This window comes from Thamnophis elegans, chromosome 15 (genome assembly GCF_009769535.1).
Source record: "Thamnophis elegans isolate rThaEle1 chromosome 15, rThaEle1.pri, whole genome shotgun sequence".
In the NCBI taxonomy this organism is placed as follows: Eukaryota; Metazoa; Chordata; class Lepidosauria; order Squamata; family Colubridae; genus Thamnophis; species Thamnophis elegans.
The window spans coordinates 21,699,547-21,717,156 of record NC_045555.1 but is presented as its reverse complement, the minus strand read 5'-3'; the positions used below and the strand labels follow the sequence as shown (position 1 = coordinate 21,717,156).

The following is a 17,610-nucleotide window of genomic DNA, read 5'->3' as shown; positions in this document are numbered from 1 at the left end:
TATGGCAAGTGAGCAACCCAGCGATGTGTCAGGAAAGCTTTTTGCTGAGCTGCAGAAGCTGATTCATGGGGAGAAAAAAAAATTAGACCTTTGCTTAGTTGTGGTGAGTCTTGTGGGGTCAGGCCAGACGCTGCTCCAGATGGCAAGTTGTCAAGTCAGACAGGCCATGCTTTGGGAGACTTTTCAAGAGACCCAGATTGCAATGTCAGGGCTTTCCTGGACATGCGCATGTGCATCCCGTTCCCAGGGCAGCAAGGTGCTGGGAGAGAAGTAGAGGGCCACCCACCCACCTGCTACAACCTGTTCAGCTCCTGCTGCTGCTTCTATAAAGACTTCCCTGACTTGTGACTTGGGCTCAGAGCCCAGGAGGAAGAGGCAACAGAGCTCTCCTCTGTTGCTCTTCGCTTCAGGTCACCACAGATCTGAGATGATTTCTAGAGAAGATTTCTGTTAGAAATCTTCCTGGCCTTGCTTTCCGAAGCAGTCCTTTGGGGACAGAGGCGTGCCAAAACTCTTTGAGATACAGTGAGTTCTTGGCCCGAACTGTAATTTTCTTCCCCATTTTAAGATGGAACTTTCGAAGGCGAAGATGCTGCTTGCTTCTTTTCAGAGTGAGAGGAAATGAAGAAGACCCAAGATCCAAGCAAATGTGGGGAGAACTCCAGGTTTCGTTCTTGGTTTGTCCAAAACAAGGACAACTTAATACCTCTTGAATTATGTAATTGGGGGAAGATGGTGCTTTTCACCAAAAGTCCATCCTCTTGAAGTTGAGGAAAGTATTTTCTCTTAAAGACCTATTGCAAGCAGGTTTTTCTGATCGCTTCAGCAAAAGCTTTCCCCATGAAACCCTGCAAACCAAACCCTAAGGAGACTCCCAGTGCAGATGCTGGCTTCCCCTGCAGCAGTGAGTCAGGCTGTGCAGCGAAAGGCAGCTCTGAGCGGCTGGAGAATGCTGCCAAGCGCAGGCTGGCTGCCAACGCCCGGGAAAGGAGAAGAATGCAGGGGCTCAACATGGCCTTTGACCACCTCCGCAAAGTGGTCCCACAGTGGGGACAAGATAAAAAGCTCTCCAAGTACGAGACTCTTCAGATGGCTCTCAGTTACATCATGGCCCTGACAAGGATCCTGGCTGAAGCCGAGAAGTTCAGCACACAGAAAGGCTGGATTAACTTTCACGAGGAGCATTTCCACGCTTGCACAGGTCAGAAGGCAGCTGCGGAGACCGAGCCCTATGCTCCCACACTATTCCACTTCCAGCCTGATCACTTCTAAGTTTACCAACTAGATCGCTGTGGATCTGGGACAGACTCACTCTTGTAAAACCTGGCAACAAGAACTTGAACAGCCGCATCAGGTAATCACCAGTTGTGGTACTCTTGATCTCATTTGATTTCATCTTTGGAACAAATTGATCTAATTCATCTAGTGCCTGTTGTGGGAGATAATTTTCCCCCCTCCTAGTGGTTACCTGTAAAATATGTACAATATCTTCAGGTTGCATCATTTTGACATTATGCAATTTTTTTTGGTAGCTATACATGTCTGACCTATCATGCCTTCTGTTTTCACAATGATATGTTGAAGAAAACAAAGCAAGATGAATAGTAACAATAACAGCAACAACAAAATTAATCCAGTTTTATATATGGCATGGCCAATTTGGTTATTGGAAAATGTAATTGAATTTTTAATCAGAATGATTAGATGTTCAAATGTCCATTAATTCTTAAATTGACAGTGTGTTTTATTTTGTTTCCTCATTAATTATATATTATACAACAGAAAATAGAAATGATATTCTTTAGTCCTCAAAGAAGTAACTTCCTTAAACTTTGTAAGTTTGTCCTTATAGGTTCTTCTAAACCAAACTGTGCAAGTTTTGCGTACCTTATAACTTGCAATTTCTCAGAGTGTAAACCTATAATGAAACTAATTTCAGTTATAGTCTTTAGAGTGTTTAAATATTCTGTATGCTGCTATGAAGTTTCAACAATGTTACATGATGATATCAGATGCTTGTGTGAAAATAAAATTTTACAATTTGTGATTCATTGTTTCATTTCTTTTAAGTGTAAAAAGTTTTGTAAAATATAAATAAACACATTTTCCACATATAAAATGTCTCTTATTTAAAGTGATGGACATCCTATTTTGGGAGTTAGGTAAGCTCTACCAGAGGAAAATTTCTGCCCATTCCTTTAGATGGATAACATACGTAAAAAAGGAATGCACTAATTTTTTGGGAGGCATTATGGTGTAAATGATTAAAGCCATGGATGAAGACTTCTGTGATGCAAACTAACCAGGTGATTTTTAAATAGTCACTCTTAACCCAACTGGTAGGGCTGTTGTTGTGGATAGATATTCGAGTAGAAATTGCTGCATTCTCAGAGGAAAAGAGACTTAAATCTGAATTTAATCCTTGTCAGGGATATCTGCAGAGAGGATCATTCCTTTGCTTTATTGGTTGGCTGGAGCTCTATGATCAGGACAATTGAATGACAAGCATTGGGAGGGGCCATTGAGGATTTCCAGACAAGTCACTTCTATCTTGTTGCTGATTAAAATAAGCATTTTTGCTAGTAGACAAGCACAGCTTGGGGATTCTTTCCCCATGTCCCCTTAAAACCAATAACCACATACCTGGCTGATTTCATGGCTATCTGAGCCAGCAAGAAATTGATTTCATGATATATATATATATATATATATATATATATATATATATATATATATATATATATATATATATATGCGTGTTTTTTAATTTGTGCTGATAAATAAATAAAGGGAGACTAGTATAGATCTATTTCAAGCTTGAGTCTCCCTTTATTTATTTATCAGCACAAATTAAAAAAAACGCACAAATATAACAAAGGCAACAGTAAAAATATTGGGTTTCTGTCATGATGGACTCTTGTGACGAGCCGATTGACAGATGATGGAAGCAGTTAGCTTCCTCCCATAATTGGGGCTTACCAGGGGTTGTAAAAATCTAATATATATATATATATATATATATATATATATATATATATATATATATATATATATATATATATATATATATATATATATAGTATTTAAATATTTTAAAAGGAAGAGAAGAAGCTAGTGAAATGGTAGACCACACACACTTCAAAACCAGGGTGAGAATCTATTTCACTTGAAACATGGTCATATTTGGCATCGTACCCCTGGTTATGTCCAACATGTCACTTTACAGCAGGGGTGGCCATGCTGGCTTAGGAATTCTGGGAGTTGAAGTCCATAGGTCGTAAAATTGCCATAGTTCCCCATCCCTGCTTTATTGAATAGTCTGTCATGAAAGACTTCAGTTTAGGTCACCTAAACCAACCAAATCAGTTTAACCCTTAACCACAGACGTATTATTTCGGCTATGCTATTACAGACATGAGGTCATAATGACCTCAATAGCAACCATGTTTTCATGGTTGGATCTAAACATTGATGTATAGCGCAGTAAACCAAAAAAATGTATTGATCACTATGAAATCCACACAGGTCACTTTTTGTTTCTCCATCCTTGAACTTCAATCTTTCTTCTCTAATTTTTACATTGGTCAACTGAATGATGGCACTAATTTCTTTAGAAAATAATAATTTCCAAATCTCTAGGGGAGCAGGTGAACTTCCGAGATTTCTAGCTGCAGCTAATTGCACAACAATATTGTGATGAGCGGTTCTGAATCCATTGCTTCCAAAAAGTGCAGAAGACCATTGGAATTTGTTCTTGCCATATAAATTATTGCATGACATAGATTGTACCTGGTCACCCATTTCATTGGAGCGTCATCATTACTGATGTCAGAATTGGTGGCAGCGGTGGGTTCCTCATTGTCCATTACAACATTTTCTTCACAATCTGATTTCACTTCACTCAGATCACTCTCTGCTTCTCCATACCATTTTAGAACAGTTTCTTCGAAGTTTACGTTAACAAAGATCTGCGGTCAAAATGACCAAAATTCAAATTTCAATGCCACTACAGAAAACACCAAATAACTGACAGAATTGTGATGCTGTGTACACTCTTATTGGTGGGAAAACAAAAGTTATTCGCAACCAGAATGGTCCATTTCTAAAAATAGGGGTGTTTCAAACATTTTGGAAAACTCTTGTGGTCACTATGACCGCAGGTTTGTAGCTTTGAGTTAAAGATACAACATAGATTGAATAAACAATCAAATAACTACAATGCATACTGGTCTCCCAGTATACCATGAGCAGCTTGCTGATCGCCCTGAACAAAAGCAGAACCACAGCTTATATACCCATTACAAAGGCAAGACAAAGAGAGACAGGCACAGTGTAAATTACAGATGATACAGGAATGCTTTTTATAAACCCATCTATATGTCCTTCTTCCTACAGTTATCTCTTCCTACAAGGTCAGCATACTGCTATATCTTTGAGATCTGGTCACAATATACAATAGTGTGATTTAATGGTAACAGGTTCCTATTTGATTTCTACTTTGTCACCACGCAGGTCAATCAACTTGCTATTATGAGGACACTTTAGGCAGTTTGCACAGATTGTATGTATGGGAAATATTATAGAATGGGTAGCAAATGCTGTGTGTTTGAGAGGTAACTTATTCCACCACCCTAGTCATAACAGCATCTAGCATTACAATATTTTTCTCTGAGCTGGAAATAAGACTAGATGGTGAACCTATGGTATGTGTGCTGGAAGTGGCACACAGAGCCATCTCTTCGGACATGTGGGCCATGGGCAGTTGCTCTTCCAGGTTCCGGCCTGCTGGTCAGCTGATCTTCATGTGCAAGGGAGCACTGGAACCTGAAAGATCAAGTGTGGAGGAAGATGATCTTCTGGGTTCCGCCGCACACATGTGCACCAACCAGCTGGTCTTGCAAGAAACTGGAGGATCAGGTGGCTGGTACACATGTGTGCACTGGAAACAGGAAGATCACCTTCCCAGTACATGCATGTACAATGGATAGCTATTCTTCCAGTTTCTGGCACATGCATGTGCACTGGTCAGTTAGTCTTCACGCACACATGCGGGCCAGAAACCGGAAGACCAAGTGGCCAGTGCACATGCCAGAAACTGGAAGAGTAGCTGCGATGCACGTGCATCAGGAGTGGGTTTCAACCGGTTTGCGGCGGTCCATGCGAACCGGTTGGTCGGTGAACCCAGAAGTAAGTAACTTCCGGGAACGACGAAGGGCCCATCTGCCCGCCCGCGTTCCTTACCCAGTTTTGATGAGTTCTGCACTTCCATGCATGCGCAGGACGCATACAGCGCCTGCGCGATCCTCCAGGAGCAGCTGGAGGGTCGCACAGACGCTAGTATGCATGCGTGCACCGCACACATGCACGAGGACGCCGCCGGCCCCGTTCCAACCGAACCGGTTGGAACGGGGCAAGAAACCCACCCCTGACGTGCATGTGCACTGGGCAAGTGCTCTTCTGGTTTCCGGCGCACACTCCTGTTTCAGCATTCAGTGCCAACACCAGTATATGCTTTTGTGTTTGGGTGCGGCTCTTCTTTTTAAGGAGGCAATGGTGAGCCCTCCTTGCAGAATGTCTCCAAATGTACCTTCTGTAGCAAATCCCAGGCATGTGGCCTTGAGGACAACAGGGTTGTCTTCCGATCTGCACATGGAAACCATTTTTGGGGTGTGAGTCACCCTCATTAAGGGAGAACACAGGTGTTCCATGCCAGCTTCAATAGACGTCATCTGTTATCATGACTTGCACTCTAAAGACAACCTGGAAAAAGCCTTTGGCTCTGTAATATTTTGGATAACAGTTCCCCAGGGACACAGGCAAAGAGATATTTGTATAATGCCACTCTGAAGCATTTATTCAATGGCTGAGGAAAAACACATTTGCTGAACAGTTTGGCATTTTTCTTTATATGCATTTAAAATATACTTTAGAACATACCGTTCATTCCCCTCCCTCTTTCCATCAAAGATATGTACCTTATATATTACTAGGATTAAAAACCCATTTTAATGGAAAAAATAACAACTTCATATTGGTAGAATATAAGGCCATTGAGTTGTGCAATACATACTTCATTTAACAGGTAGGAAATTTCATTTGAGTTTCCTGCTATATTAATACAGGTATTGATTAAACTGGATAGGTGAAGTCATTTTTTTCCTATGGAGCTCTTGGAATTTCACACAGAATTTCACACAGAATTCTTGCTGTGAATTTTACAACAGTTCCTTATATATATTATACTGTGCAAATCAAATCAAGAGTTTACAACAGTTGTGGATCAATTGATCTATTTTTTTTAAAAAAATGTTTACATCAGAAATAAGAAGACAATGGTGCTATCATTTATTATATTTGTGCTTTGCTGACATGAGAAACATGAAGATTCCAACTGACTTCCCAGTATTATTCGTGGTGAATCCATTTTTCAAATTTTCACTAATATTTCCACCGAATATCCTCCTTGTTACATTTTTGAAGTTGTGCTTTCACAGCGATGCTGCATGGTTTCACTGAAAAAGGATATCTAAAGTTCGGGGCATGTGAAATAATCTCAAAGCACAAAAGCATTTTCTTTGCTTTGTAGTATCCTCTTAAGCACAAAAATGTTTTTAGAGTCCTTTGAATTCTCTAATCTGTTACTGGAATTAAGCAGGTTCAGAAAAGGAACCAGAATCCCAATAAATATATTAATAGAAGAATGTGGGCATGTTCTTCAGCAGTGTTTCCCAACTTTAACAACTTTAAAATGTGTGGACTTCAACTCCTAGAATCCCCCATCCAGCATGACTGGTTGAGGAATTCTGGGAGTTGAAGTCCACTTGTCTTAAAGTTACCATGGTTGAGAATGGTTGTAGAAGCTATTGAGCTCCATCCAATCCTGAATGCATTTTCATTCAAGCCATGCATTTCTTGGCCCCACCTCCTCTTTCTCCTTCATCCTGTTCTACAGTGCTCCACTTCTTTGAAGCAGACTGAATTGCTTATGAAAGAGATGATTTGATTATGATAGTGAATATTCTTCCAGGGATCGATACCCATTTATTCTAACTTCCCTGGTTTGGAAGCACACATCAGTACAGAGGACAAAGATAGAGTGAACCTGCCTCCATTGCATTTAACTTCCCAGAGGCTGGTGAGAGGAGCTGCTGGCTGTGAGTGGGGGAGACTGAGAGGGAGTACAGAGGACAAAGGTAGAGTGAACTTGGCTCCATTGCATCTACTCAGCATCCTTGTTAAGTCAGCAAGGATTTCAAAAGAAAATAATTTGTTTTGCTTCCATGAGCTTTCTTTCCTTGTGGAAATTTGTAGGAATGACTTTGGCTGCATACAATGAAAGAACTTGTTTCTAGTGCAAAGTTTAGCTTCTAGTTTCTGAAATAAATAAAAAAGAGAAATGAAACGGTCTTCTGCAAGAAGAAAACTCTGGGAATTCTGAAAGATATTGTCTTTCAGCAATATCAATAGCCACAATGGCCTTTTTTCACATAAATCTACCTACTCAGTTGATTTGATATCAATTACACATATCAAGGAAGACCTACTTTCTATATGCCAAATAAGCTGAATTAAAAGTTCATCTTGGCTAAAATTCCGCTGGGCCCAACACTGATAAAATTGCAAGCAATTGCTATTGTGTAAATATCCATGTTTTTCTGAATATTTTCAGTCATTCAATTTGAAAACACACATACATGTTACCTGTACTACAGAAGATGTGTGTGTGTGTGTCTGTGTGTCTGTGTGTGTGTGTTTTCATAAATGTGCATCAATACATGACAATTACATTTACCTAATCAGTGATATTCATTAAGTTAAATCTCATTTTTCAGTCATACACAATTTTTCTCCTGGAACATTTTCCATATGAAAGTAGACTTTTTTTTTACAAAGGTTTGGGAAATTGCATGACTTTAGTGAATCCCTTTGCTGCTGAGATACATTATTGTTGTCACATAATGCCTTCTATTTTCTCAGTCATCATATTTCTCTTTTAAGCTACCTGGATACAAGAATAACATTTCTTTTAATACTTAAGAGATGTCTTCAATCTTTTGTTATACATACTGTCCAAAGTGATCCTTGATTTTTACAACCCTGTTTGGAACAAGGTACTGTTCTCTTGATCAAAGTTTAGAAGAACCTTCTCATGTTCTGCTCACTTGGGAAGATTCAATTGCCTTTATAAGTGCATTTGGGATTTTATTGAAACAGCTTGATCTCATGGCATTCGGACATTAATTTAGAGCTGTATTACTCAACCTTGGCAACTTGAAGATTCTAGGAGTTGACATCCACACATTTTCAAGTTATCAAGGGTGAGTAATACAGGTTTAGATTCCAGCTTCATTTATAACAAAGCAGAGAAGATGCTTTCCAGGGCACTAGGCCTTCCTACGAACAATACTAACCTCTGATAACTAGGAAGAAATGACAGAAGTCACAGAAACATTATTCCCAGGGTCAACAGTTATTGGAAATCTCATACAGGTAGTCTTGACCTATGACCATGTGCTTAATGACCATTCAAAACTATGACGGTGTGAAAAAAATTGTCTTACTGCAGCCCTCGCACTTACGATCTGGCAAGTACCATATTTTTGGAGTATAAGATGCACTGGAGTATAAGACGCACCAAGATTTTGAGAAGGCAAATTTTAAAAAAAGGTTTTGCATTCTGCAGACCTCCCAAAAATGGCCCATTTTTTGCTAAAACGGGTCTTGTTTTTTTCAAAAAAAGGACATGAATAGCCTTTAGGAGGCTTGTAGAGTGTTCCTGGGGAGGTGGGCCCCAAAAATGAGCAAAAAATGGGCCATGTTTTGCAAAAACTGATCCGTTTTTTGTCAAAAAAAAGGGCATGCATAGGCTTTAGGAGGCTTATAGAGTGCTCCTGGGTGCTGGGCAGGGGGGCAAAATTGAACAAAAAGTGCCCCATTTTCATTTCTGCCCTCCCTAGCCCCCAGGAATACACTCTAAGCCTTCTAAAGACTCTGCACGTCCATTTTGGTGAAGGGGGTGGGGTTTGGGGAGGCAGAAAATGCTGTATTCAGTGTATAAGACGCACCCAGATTTTCAGCCTCTTTTTTGAGGGAAAAAGATGCATCTTATATGCCGAAAAATACGCTATTTACGCCAGTTGCAGCACCTTGATGTGTGTAAATGCCATTTGTAATCTTGAAGGGGGCTTCCAGCAATCAAAGTCAATGGGGGAAAACCGTATTTGCTTAATGACAATGGTGATTCACTTAACAACTGTGGCAAAAAGGTCATAAATCAGGGGTGACTTACTTAATGATAGCATCGCTTAGCAACAGATGTTCTGGTCCCATGTGTGGTCATTTGTTGAAGTCTACTTGTATTATTTTTATGAGGTGACTGCTCTTCATTCAAATTTCTTTCTAAGGCATATACCTCTTATGATGGTTTCTCCAATTTGGAATTCTCCAGCTACATGAGGATTATAACTTTCAGCATGCTGTAGTCCCAAACACATGGAAGATACTAGTGAGAAAAAAACTATTTAAACCTTTCTGGATGTATGGTGACTACAGCTTCCTAGAAAAATCTCCTTTTCTGTCTCACCCAGAAACACTCCCAAAAAGAAAATAGATTTGGCTATTGTGGAAGGATTGGATGATAAAAAGCCATAATTAATGCCAGTAAATTCCTAATATTAGTGCAAAGTTCAAAATATTTTAATCCTGAGTTGGATTTCAATTTCATTATAATTTTTCAGAGGATTGAGACTTTGTTTAAAGTATATTAAAAGAATATTCACTGCTAATAATATCCAGTATTACAAAGGTCTTTAGCAAATCTGATGGAAATAAATGTATTCACAGTGAAATTAGCATAATATATCTGAGTTATAGATTAAGCATAAATATGCTAATATGTATTTCAAAAATTAATGGGTCCTCATTTATAATATTGAATAAAAGCAGAATGCAATAAAACTGGTTAATTGCATATACTGATTTATATCATATGCTAATAAAATCTCTTTGCTTTATGGCTGTTTTTAATTATTTCTTTTAAATATGAGAGGTCAATCAATATCCAACATGAATGAAGTTTGATTGTTAAATTTGGACTAAATGATCATTCCTTTTTGTTTAATTAGAGATGGAGCTCTCGCCTCACAATCAGGAGGTTGTGAGTTTGATCCTAGGTAGAAGCATATGTAGGGTCTCCTGCTTGGGCAGGGGGTTGGACTAGATGACCTGCAAGGTCCCTTCTAACTCTGTTAATCTGTTAAATTAGTGTCCTATGGAATAATTTTATTCTCGGTACAATGACCTCTGGATGCTCAAAAATGGGGGGAAATGGAGGTGAGACTGTTGTAAAGGAAGTAGGATTATTTCCAAGTAGGGGAAAAATGCAATAATGCAGACCCAACCATGTCTGCAAGAAGGCAGGGAATAGCCTCACCCAATTTGATAATAGGTGTGTATATATGCAAATTATGTAGAATTCTGAAGATAGGAGAAAAAAATCCTATCGAAAGGCCAAAGAAACAAAAACAACATGGAAGGCATTTTTGTTTTTGTTCAAATATTTCTAAATATGGAAAAAGAAACAAAATAAGCATGCTTCAAAATGTATATACCATTGGGAGCTGTGGGATGATTATAATATGGGCTTTGTGGTACATAAGCTGTTTTATAGCTAATTGCAGTATGAGCCTATACATATTCCTCAGAAGTAAGGCCCTTTTAGTTGAGTGGACTTACTTTAAGGTAAGCGTATGCCTGCAGCCCTAAACAGCAGGGCACCTTAACACTAATATTAAGTGCCCTTCTTGGGTGCAAGATTCATGAGTATAAGAGTCGCACTTTTAAAAAAATCCTATTGTTTTAGAAGCAGTTTCTATCTGAAATGCTATACTTAACTAGTTTTGTGTTGGCTAATTATTTCATTTGTATGAATTCTTAGCAAACGGATCAGTCACAGTTTTATTTATTTATTTTTGGCATTAGATCTGTGCTTTGTGACTACCAGCCACCCTTTAAACGTTGTATTCAAAAATCAGGGACTTAGGCTGTGTGTAGGGGAGCCAAAAAATAAGATGGTGGTATGGGAGAGTGGTAGAAACCATCATTTGACTTTTTTTGAGTGTCTTTCCCCTTCTAGATGCCCCTGCATTTGGTTTCTCCTTCCTCAAGAATGATTTCCATCACTGTAAATGTTCTTGGTACCTTTCAGACAGCTATCCAAATCTTAACCAAGTGCCTGTTTAACTACCTTGAAATCTTAGCAGGAAAATGGGCACATCTTTTTTTTTTACTTAACAGCTGAAAACTAGGTCACTTTTCTTCCTAACCCGTGGAACAAAAGTAACACAGCACAAAATTTGTCACAGTATATTCTATACCACAGCAGCTGCATGGTATGACACTGCACTGAAATCTTGGCTCTCAATATCTTTACCGTTTACCAATTATACTAGCTGTAAACCTTAAGTGTTTCAGCATGTCTCTTCCATTCCTTTTCACAGTTCTAATAGTTCTTTTATTTTCAGGGAGAATTTAAACCTTTTTTTGTTGTTGTTGTTCTTACAGTTCTTCACTTTCTACCACAGGCCGGGAGGGAGAGGGAAAGCGTGCTGGATTCTCAACAGTGGAGAAAGGGGAGAAAATGTCGAGTCCTTGTCCTGTGAGATGTGCATACCGGGTGCTGCTTGAGCGAAACTTGATTGGCTGAGATATCTGTTGATGCCACTGAGCTGGAGCAAAAAATAAAATAAAATGGCATGAGTGTAGGATATATGACTATTGAGCATCTCTTTTAGGTTATATATAAAGGCTGTAAAAAGAGTTATCCCTACTTTGTATGTGAGAAGCCTAAAACAGATTATTGAACTATGTGCTAAATTCCCCTTGTGGTTGCTCCAAGAACTTTAGGTAGCTGGAATAATGTGAAATTTCCAATACTATTTTAATATATTGCTATCAACCTCTAACACCCTAAATGTTTTTGAGCCTAAAAATTATGCCATCTAGCATGCGCTAGATGGCCCCTTGAAATCTATGGAGTGCTGAGTCCTCAGGGCTATTATCTAAGCAAGGTTCTCTCCCCACTGATGTTCCTAATAGTGTGGAACATCTCGCCTTCAACGGTGCAACTTCTCTGTTCATTTCATAAACTCTTAAAGAACACTTCTTCTTCTAGAATTTTGGTTCCCCCTAATACCTTTGCTCCTGACTGCTACAAAGAATTTCATTGTATGGTATTCATTTTTTAATGGTTTTGTTGCCATATTTCGTGTTTCGTGTGGTGAAATTCATTTTTTTTACTACCGGTTCTATGGGCGTGGCTTCGTGAGCGTGGCAGGGGAAAGATACTGCAAGATCTCCATTCCCACCCAACTCTGGGGCCAGCCAGAGGTGGTATTTGCTGGTTCTCTGAACCACTCAAAATTTCAGATATCGGTTCTCCAGAACCTGTCAGAATCTGCAGAATTCACCCCTGGCATAAGGACTTCTGCCTTGGGCAGGGGGTTGGATTAGAAGACCACCAACTTCTCTTCCAGCCCTACGATTTTATGATGCTATCATGAATGATGGGCAGTAAGCAAAAAATAGTAATCAAGCAAACACAGAATCACTGCATGATGCTTCCATAGTATTTGCTGACTCAGTTTTCCATCCTTTGGAGATTGGCAAAATGAGGATACAGATTATTAGGGGCAATATGTTGACACTGTAAACCACCTGGTGGTATATAAGTCTAAGTGCTATACAGAGGTGGGTTGCTCCTGGCATTTCTGCCAGTCCAATGCACACACAAAATGTGTGTGTGTGCATTTGCACAAAAATAGAACTATGCATGCGCAAAATGTTTTTTAAAAAGGGAAAAAAAATGTGCAATTACAATTGTTCTGTGCATGCGCAGAACCAAAAATGAAGATGGTGGCCCCGTAAAAGAACTGGTTCAGGGGCATGGCAGGCCTGGGTTGCTGCCAGTTTTGAGCCAAATACTACCAGTCCGAATGGCAGGAACCCACCTCTGGTGTTATAGATATTGCTAAGAAATAATATTAACTGTAGGTCAAATATATACCTTTTTCAGGAACTGGGGAACATTTTTAAAGGTCAAGTGCTACATTTAGCTAAGGAGAATTTCTGGAATAAATGTTGCGTACTTAGGGGGAGAACCCCCATTGGCAAATGAAATTCTTTCTCCAGCCTGAGACAGGGACAGGGAAGGCTGGTGATAGACCTGACCCAAAAGTGCAATGGATTTCATCTGGTTTGTGACCTGGCAGTTTCCTTCCTTGCTGTTATTTTTAAATAACTCCCTACAGAATCAAATTGATCTTTCTTGAATTATGACTAGCTTCTGCCTCTCCTCTCTAAGGACTAGCCCAGCTACCTCAGCAATTTCAAGAAATTTAGAGGCAACTATTTTGCATGTAGCCTCAAGGAAGGAGTTTGCAATCGCAGTTAGTGGGCAAAACTCTGAAAGTTGTACTTTAGTACATTTTACAAAATGTCACCAATCTTATGAATACAGCTGTAGGATTGCATTGGTTTCTTTGTTATTACCATATCAGTAAGCTATCTAAATTGAAATAAATACAATAAAACTGAGCAATCGTTGTTTAAAAAATTAGGCAAGTTCTATGTAGTTCCAAATAAGGAACGGTTAATATAAGGATTCAACTGAGTGTCAGGTTTTATTAGAGCTATTTAAGACTCTGCTGCCTGAAAATCCTCACTCTATTATCTATGATCACTTATAAATCTCCAGAGATGTTGCTCAGGATCTCAATTCAGCTAGACTGGGATTCATCTCTCTTGAGCAAATCCACCAAGTAAGTTATACAATATCTAATCAACATATCTAATCTAATTATAAAAAATTAGATTAAATATCTAACAATATCTAATTTAATTGTAATGAAGAGCAACAAAGATGACTAGGGGGCTGGAGGCTAAAACTTACCAAGAATGGTTGCAGGAATTTGGTATGTCTAGTCTAGTGAAAAGAAGGACTAGGAGAGATATGATAGCAATGTTCTAATATTTGAAGGACTACTACAAAGATGAGGGGGTCAACCTATTTTCCAAAGCACCAGAAGGCAAGACAAGAAACAATGGATGGAAACAAGGAGAGAAGCAACCTAGAACTAAGGAGAAATTTCCTAATGGTGAGAACAATTAACTAATAAAATGCCTTGCCTTTAGAAACTGTAGGTGCCTCATTGCTGGAGGCTTTTAAGAAGAGACTGGACAGCCACTTGTGTGAAATGACATAGGGTCCCTGCTGGAGCAAGGGGTTGGACTAGTACACCTCCAAGGTCCCTTCCAACTCTATTATTCTATCTTCTAATTCAAGAAAAAAGTCAAATTGGATAAAGAGTGTTCAAGAGGAAAAGGAAACATGTCCTGATGGGAAGACAGAAGAGGTGACAAACACAGAATTAAGTCTGATCACACATATAACATCTATTTTGTTGATTTAGCCTTATTAAAGTATTGGCCCTTACCATATATGTCCAGTCTAGCAGTGCAAGAGACAATACCGACTTCATTTTTTGCAGACAAAGTGTACCAACCAGCATCTACTTTTTTGGCAGGCTGAATCAAAAGGCAAACATATCCTGTAGCATCTTGGTGCATACTAAGAAGAAATAAAATGATTTCAGTGTCATTTGTGACATACTAGAGGATTTTAGCGAAATCATTCAAGGAAACAACAGAAACATGATATTTATACTCCCTCCTTCTTCCTCCCTCCCTCTCCCCCTTCTCTCTCTTAACTTGTGTGTGTGTGTGTGTGTGTGTGTGTGCGCGATGCGCGCATGCATGCATGTGTGTTTATGCAGAGAAGGACTTGCTTCGTGATCAATCCCCTTGGAGTTTTGCAATGGAAGATTTCAAGGACTCTTGAACTATTTGACCAAGTTCTCATTTCAAACAATTTTTTTCATTGTGTACAGTCAATAACAGCTGTAATTTTAAGTAACACCGATATATTTTAAATCTTTTCAATACACTGTAGCTTACAAAATCTTGCATACTTGATTTTTATCCTCCTATAATGTAGGACTTTGCAGTTGATCTGTAGTAATCCATAAAAGCTCTACCTACTCTTGGGGATTCTGCATTTCAGTAGAGTGATTTTTTTTCCAGATAAAGGAATATTTATTACTATATGCAGTACATACCCTGAAAGCATTTAATTGTGCTTTATAGGAAGAGGCATGGGGAGAAATCATATTTAAATGTTTCAGAAGTTGACTGCGAACTGTTTCAAGAATTATGCATGCTAAAAGATGCTATATTAGGGATGCCAAACTCATTTTCATTGATGGCTGCATCAGGGTTGTGTTTGACCTTGTGGGGTCAGGGTGGGCATGGCAGGCCAGCTCAACATCACTTGCATTGGAGGCACCTGCATTGGCCCAAATACTCGGCCAGAGAAAACAGGCTCCCGAGCTCCATTTTTGCCTACAACGGCCTCCTGCAAGCCTCTGCCAGCGAAAATGGAGCTTGGAAGGGCTGCATCTCCATTTTTGTTGGCAGAGACACTGTGAGCCGGACCCTCACTGTTTCCAGGGTGGCCCCACGGGCCAGATCTAAGCACCCCATGGGCCAGATCTGGCCTCCGGGCCTTGAGTTTGACAGCCCTGCGCTACAAGTTCCATGCAAATAAATTAAATCTCACATCTCACATTTTTAGACAATCAAAAAGCAGTTTCCAAAAAACCCGTGCTCACCTCATCCTCTCCCTGTGGGGAGGAATGGTTTCATTGTCCTTCTTCCAGAAGAATATTGGAGGTGGCATCCCAATTACCCTACATTCTAATCGGACAGGATGTCCTTCTGGCACACCACAGTTCTGTAGTCTCTCTAGTATCACTGGGGCTTTTTTAACTTCCTTTTCTGCAAAAGAAGGAAGGAAAGGTGGATTTATACATTTATTTGATTGATTGAAATTGTTCAAAACAGTTTCTGGAAGATTCTAAAAACTTATGCGTGTGGCAGGGGTTACACATATATATATATGAAAAGGAATGAATTATATCTATAGTGTCAAACTACAGTACTTTTGACAGTGATAGTGTACATTAGTGTGATAGTGTTAGGATACACCCTGTTGTGCCTTAAGATGGCATCTACTGTACAGCACAGTGGAGTTGCCATGGTAACAGCTTCACGGTACTCCACAAGGGGGATCCAATCTAATACAGAATTGGGATAAATAAATACCCAGGCAACGCTGGGTTATCGGCTAATAAGGGTTTTGAAAGCCTATCCAAAAATCTTCATTGCCCAATTTTTAAGACCATGATGTCAAGGCAGGTCCCCTCTGCATCTCTTTCCCATGCTTTCTTCTTTCCAAGGTCTGAGCAACCCCTTTTTTTTCTTTGACCTCCTTCTGAAGGCCAGTGTTAAATTCCTCTATACTCCTCATTATTCAGAGGCTGTACTTTTTCTACTGGAAAAGATATGGAGCACTGTAAATATCTATGTCAATATTCCAGATGTTTTGGCCACCTTAACAACTGTTTTCCCCAGAGCTGGATGACATAAAGATTTGGGGTTTGGCCAATGACATCCAATCTACTGCAAAAAAAACTCTGGCTCTTGAATTCAATCAAGCTGAATTCATGGTACACAATTTATTAAGATAATGAACATGTTAGAGCGTTTGCAGTGTGACTATTATTAGAAGACAATCCAGGAGCAAAACACAGCACACCAAGATTTAGACATTTAACAGAGGTTTCTATTCAACATATACAAAAATATATGTGGTAGTAAATACCTGACAAGCAATCAATCTTTTTATTAACTCTACACAGAGAACTTAGCAAGGGATACTGGACACAAGGAGAAAGATACATAAAGAGAGAGAGATACGCCCTCTCATGGCCTCCTTTATATAGACAGCTTCTTAAAGTGGCAATAACCTGGCTTCTTAAAGCAGCAATACTTCTGCTGACTCATCCTCATTTCATCATCTTAATTTACAGGCTTACAATGGATGGTCAGCTTTAAATCATCATTACCGTGACAGAACATTTTCATATGATTCAACTTTCAGCCACAGGGGTTCTAGTTCATGAAGTACACAAATGATCTAATGCTCAGGATGGGTGAAGAAGAACATCTAATAAAGACTTGCCTACAACAGACAGTTCCAAGCTGAAGGAATTTTGCCCTGTTTTATTGGTGGCTATGCAAGTGTAGATTCCAGCATCACTTTGTCTGAGAGGATCGATAAGTAAAGAATGTACTCCATTTTCTCTGATCAGCATTTTGTGAGTGGCGTCTGGTAACACAGGCTTGCCATTCTGGAGCCACATCAGATCTGGCAGTGGTAAACCACTTACCTAACAGAGGAGAAAACAGTCGTAAGCAAGTGACATATTTTTTCATATTAGTGACATCCATTCCAAATTCATTGTTCTTGTAGAACAAATGATGTATGAAAACCAGAGAAAAGAAATCATATTATAGGCCTGCATCATGGGGAATCATAATTGGTTGTATAAGTCTTAATTAACCATGGTTTATTAAACAACAGTTGGCTTGGATACAAATGCACCAAACCAACCTCAAGCCTGCTCCCTGTGATGTGCAAACTGAATGTCAAAG

General features: G+C 39.4%; 2 protein-coding genes across 2 annotated transcripts in view; one reads left to right on the top strand and one right to left on the bottom strand.

Annotated features, from left to right (window-relative positions):
- The first annotated feature begins 840 nt into the window (after positions 1–840).
- Positions 841–1,272, top strand: ATOH7 (atonal bHLH transcription factor 7). The gene has a single exon (XM_032232237.1). The coding sequence runs from the start codon at positions 841–843 to the stop codon at positions 1,270–1,272; it is 432 nt and encodes a 143-aa protein (XP_032088128.1).
- Positions 1,273–11,556: 10,284 nt separating this feature from the next.
- Positions 11,557–17,610, bottom strand: part of MYPN (myopalladin) — a 68,881-nt gene continuing 62,827 nt past the window's right edge. The window contains exons 17-20 of the mRNA XM_032232236.1: positions 17,138–17,345; positions 15,726–15,891; positions 14,493–14,626; positions 11,557–11,726 (exon numbers count right to left, since the gene is read on the bottom strand). Coding sequence (XP_032088127.1) covers positions 11,557–11,726; positions 14,493–14,626; positions 15,726–15,891; positions 17,138–17,345 — 678 coding nt within the window. The remainder of the gene's footprint in view (positions 11,727–14,492; positions 14,627–15,725; positions 15,892–17,137; positions 17,346–17,610) is intronic.